Below are 3,548 nucleotides of genomic sequence, written 5' to 3'. Positions count from 1 at the left end.
TTCTTGTGCTTTGATTTTTCTTTACAGGTGTAGAAAGTAGACTTCCCCAGACTTATGGGACTGTCCTTAAAGTGATTATTTATTGTGTACTCAAGATTTCTATCACCTATTGTATTTAAGCAATCATATGACTGACTAACTGCAGATGGACTGTTAGTGTAGGGTGACTGTAAAGCTAGGCAAAGCTTGGACCTGTCTGGTGGATCTAACAATGAGGGTGTACTTCTACTTATTTCATTTTTAACTATCTGAGAGATTTGCCTTTTTAAATCATTGGCTTCCATATAATCTTTAAACACATCATCTTTCAGAAATAGACCTCTTTTTGGCAACGTAGGCTGTGTAGGGGAGTCTTCATTATAGTTAAAGCAGTCTCTTATCGACCTCTTAGGAGTTGAGTTTTCACAGTGAGAGTGTTTGATTTTTTCACTGGTGTGCTGTGGAAGATTGCATTCTGGTTTCTTTAATGTGGAAACTGGTTTGCTGTCAGTAGGTAAAACACCATCTTCAGAGCAAGGTCCTTTAGAAAGAGAGGAGTTCGCAGAAGGAGACACTAGTGAGAGATCATGTGATGCTTTCCTGTCTTTACTTTCTCCTCCATCTTCTTCTGAAAGAGGTACGTGGGTTTCTTTCTCATTTAATGCTTCATTACACTGGGAAGCAATGGAATCAGTTGCTACTGCAAGTAAACCCACACTTCTGATAAGTCCTGGAAAGTCCTTATCCATCTCACTGTAGTTCCAGGATTCAAATGATTTTGCTTTCCCTTGGCTGGAGGTCATATCATCCAGAGCACCAAGCAAATCCTCACTAGGACTGTAGTCAGATAGTTCAAATGCAGTAATACCACAATCCAGTGACAAGTAATTTTGAGAACATTTGATGGTTAACTGTCCAGAATCATCAACTTCAGTTAAAGAGTCAAGACGGTCCTGAAATAGACAAAGAAATGGTACTTATTTAGAAGATTAATTTTCATATACAGCACACATAAACTAATGAACTATCAGCTTCTATGTTTCACTGTCTAACATCTAGAAAAGCATTCATCACTGACCTGCCTGTTTTTCTAGTACCCTGTAGATGAGCAAACCATTCTGAAGTATTTGGGAATTAAAAATGGCAGTAAACTGAAAAATGCTGTCTAATACAACAAGTTACCTAAAAATAGCAGCTCAATTTTCTATTGGTATTCTCCTCCTTAAATTCTGCTCTCAGTTCTACTTACTCTTCAGGGGGAACTCAGAAATTCTATACAACAGACTCATAGTATTTCCTGTACTAACTACCTCAAACAGGAGGGAGGGGATCTTGGGGACTGCTGAGTATATCAGCCACCTTGTTAATCTTATGTTCTCAGAAATCCGTGCTGCTCTACGATCTTTTTGTTGATTGCTAGAATGTTGTTTCCAAGCATCATCTAGCAATGACAGACATTTCTTCCCATAGTTATGAGATAGAGGTTGCTAACTACATTTCACTTTTTTGTAGCATTATCAACTGAGGATTTATCTGCTGGATATCTGGAGCACAAATGGAGAACAGCCTAAGGAAAAGAAACTGTAGCCGGGAATCCTAAACGTCCTGCCTGCCATGTCCCCTTGTCAGCATCTTCTCAATGGAAGTCCTTCAATCTCAGAAACATAGACATAGCCAGAGGAGACCATCTCAGGTGGCAAATGAGATTTGCCACCTGAAAAAGATCAAAGTCAAATTAATATTTATAAATATTTGGTGACTCATTTGAAGGACACAAAAAAAATCTGACTACATTAAGATCCAAGAGCAGCCTGATGTATAACAATCACAGCAAAATTATGTTTTGTCAACAGTTTATAAGCATATTTTTAGTAGATGATTTAATGTTCTAACACCTAGGCAGGCCTCAACTATTTCCAGATTGCAGCACGTAATTTGAAACCTGATCAAATAATTCTGAAACAATTTCTGTTCTTATTTACACTGGTGTACGTCTTAAGTAACTCCATGAAACTACCTAGAACAAGAGAAATTGGCAGAGCATGTCATTTGGACAAAAGAAACTGAAAAGCAGAATTAAAAATAAAAAAGCCAACATTAGCCCAAGCGCTTACAGAAACTACTTAAAAAAACATCATAAAGGGCAGAAACTCATGTTTTAGGATTCTAACTTTAGATGCCTAAATCAGTATACTGTGCCTTCTACCCAGGTTTGGTTTCCATAATGGAGTTTCTTAAAGCAAACTCCTGAGTATCCACAATAGGCTCCTGTCTGAATTATTCTCTGGAGCAGCTTGTCTCACTACACTGCCTAAATCCATAGTTTAAGGACCTTAGGCATCATGCCTGAAGAAGGTGCAATAACCCCACAATCTCTTCATCTCACAATAAACCACTTGGATTTTGGTCTGAACAGGAATAGTCTCAATAAAGAAGGCTATTGCTTGCCATCTTCTATAAACATATGTTTGAGCCCTGTACTCTGTCCACCCCACTTGCATTACTCAAAGTAAAAATAAAAAAAAATCCTCCAGCTAAAAATATTATTTATAGAAAAGATCAATTAGTTATTTATCAACCATAATCTTGGACATTGAAAATACCTTTTATTTAGCACTTTCTATCCAGATGTAGAACCTATGCCACAAATTGTACATTGTCAATAGTCCAGAATTAAAAGGGGAAGTTTCTATAAATCTGTCAGATTTATATTTCGGAGCAGCATTTATTAAGGAAAATAATGACTAAACAATGATCAGTATTACAGCTACATTTTCCCTCTAATCTCAGGAAAAGATTAGAAACTGTAAACCCATATATAAGTCAAAACCCTTTCCAAGGCCCTAAAGGCCTTCATTTCTCCTGAGTAATGAGCTCCATTCCTTCGTCTCTTAAAAATGTGTTTATTAACATTAATAAAATTTACAATCACATGCATTAAACCATCATGCCTGGTCATTTTCCAAGCAGCCTCTTAAATGTGTGCTTCAGAGGAGCATTATTTAATGCCAGTATTACCATGGTTTTATTATTGTTTTTATTTCAGAAAAATACTACATTTAGTTATTTGCATGGTTACCAATAGGAATGTCTTAGTTCAAAAAATTTGTCCGTTTTCACATAGTAATGCTTCCTGTAAAGCTCTGTAGGCTGTTTCCAGTACCTTCTTGTATTTATATTTAAACCAGCACAATTGTGCACTTTTTTTACTCTTTCAAATGAGCTAATTTAATTTGTAAGATATTTCTTTTGTGACTTCACCAACTGTTTGAGAACATCAGGATTCACTGTATTTAACATAGCCTTATACTGATCCTTTCCATATTTCCCGGCTTTACCAATTGTGAAATAAAACTCATAGGTTAGGCTCAGCCGGGCAGAACTCAGGCTGCACAGAACTCATTTTTCTTTCTTTCTTATCTATCTCTGGGTAATTCCTGAAGGAGAAATGGTCCTTCAAAATCTTACTTTTCCAAAGTTTGTTATTAAATAAAGTATTTTCTTAATTTGGCACCTCCATCATGGCAGGCAGCTTGCCTCACTGGTTCCTCTATTCCTCCAAGCCATGA

The 3,548-nt window shown here is 36.7% G+C and overlaps 1 protein-coding gene across 1 annotated transcript in view; it reads right to left on the bottom strand.

The window, feature by feature from the left end:
- AKAP6 (A kinase (PRKA) anchor protein 6) overlaps positions 1–3,548 on the bottom strand; it is a 239,706-nt gene that overhangs the window by 189,161 nt on the left and 46,997 nt on the right. The window contains 2 exon segments of the mRNA XM_009319363.1: position 1; positions 3–932. The exon segment at position 1 is cut by the window's left edge and continues 875 nt beyond it. Coding sequence (XP_009317638.1) covers position 1; positions 3–932 — 931 coding nt within the window.

Source organism: Pygoscelis adeliae, unplaced genomic scaffold (genome assembly GCF_000699105.1).
Source record: "Pygoscelis adeliae isolate BGI_AS28 unplaced genomic scaffold, ASM69910v1 Scaffold71, whole genome shotgun sequence".
Taxonomy (NCBI): domain Eukaryota; kingdom Metazoa; phylum Chordata; class Aves; order Sphenisciformes; family Spheniscidae; genus Pygoscelis; species Pygoscelis adeliae.
This window is presented reverse-complemented; position numbering and strand designations above follow the sequence as displayed.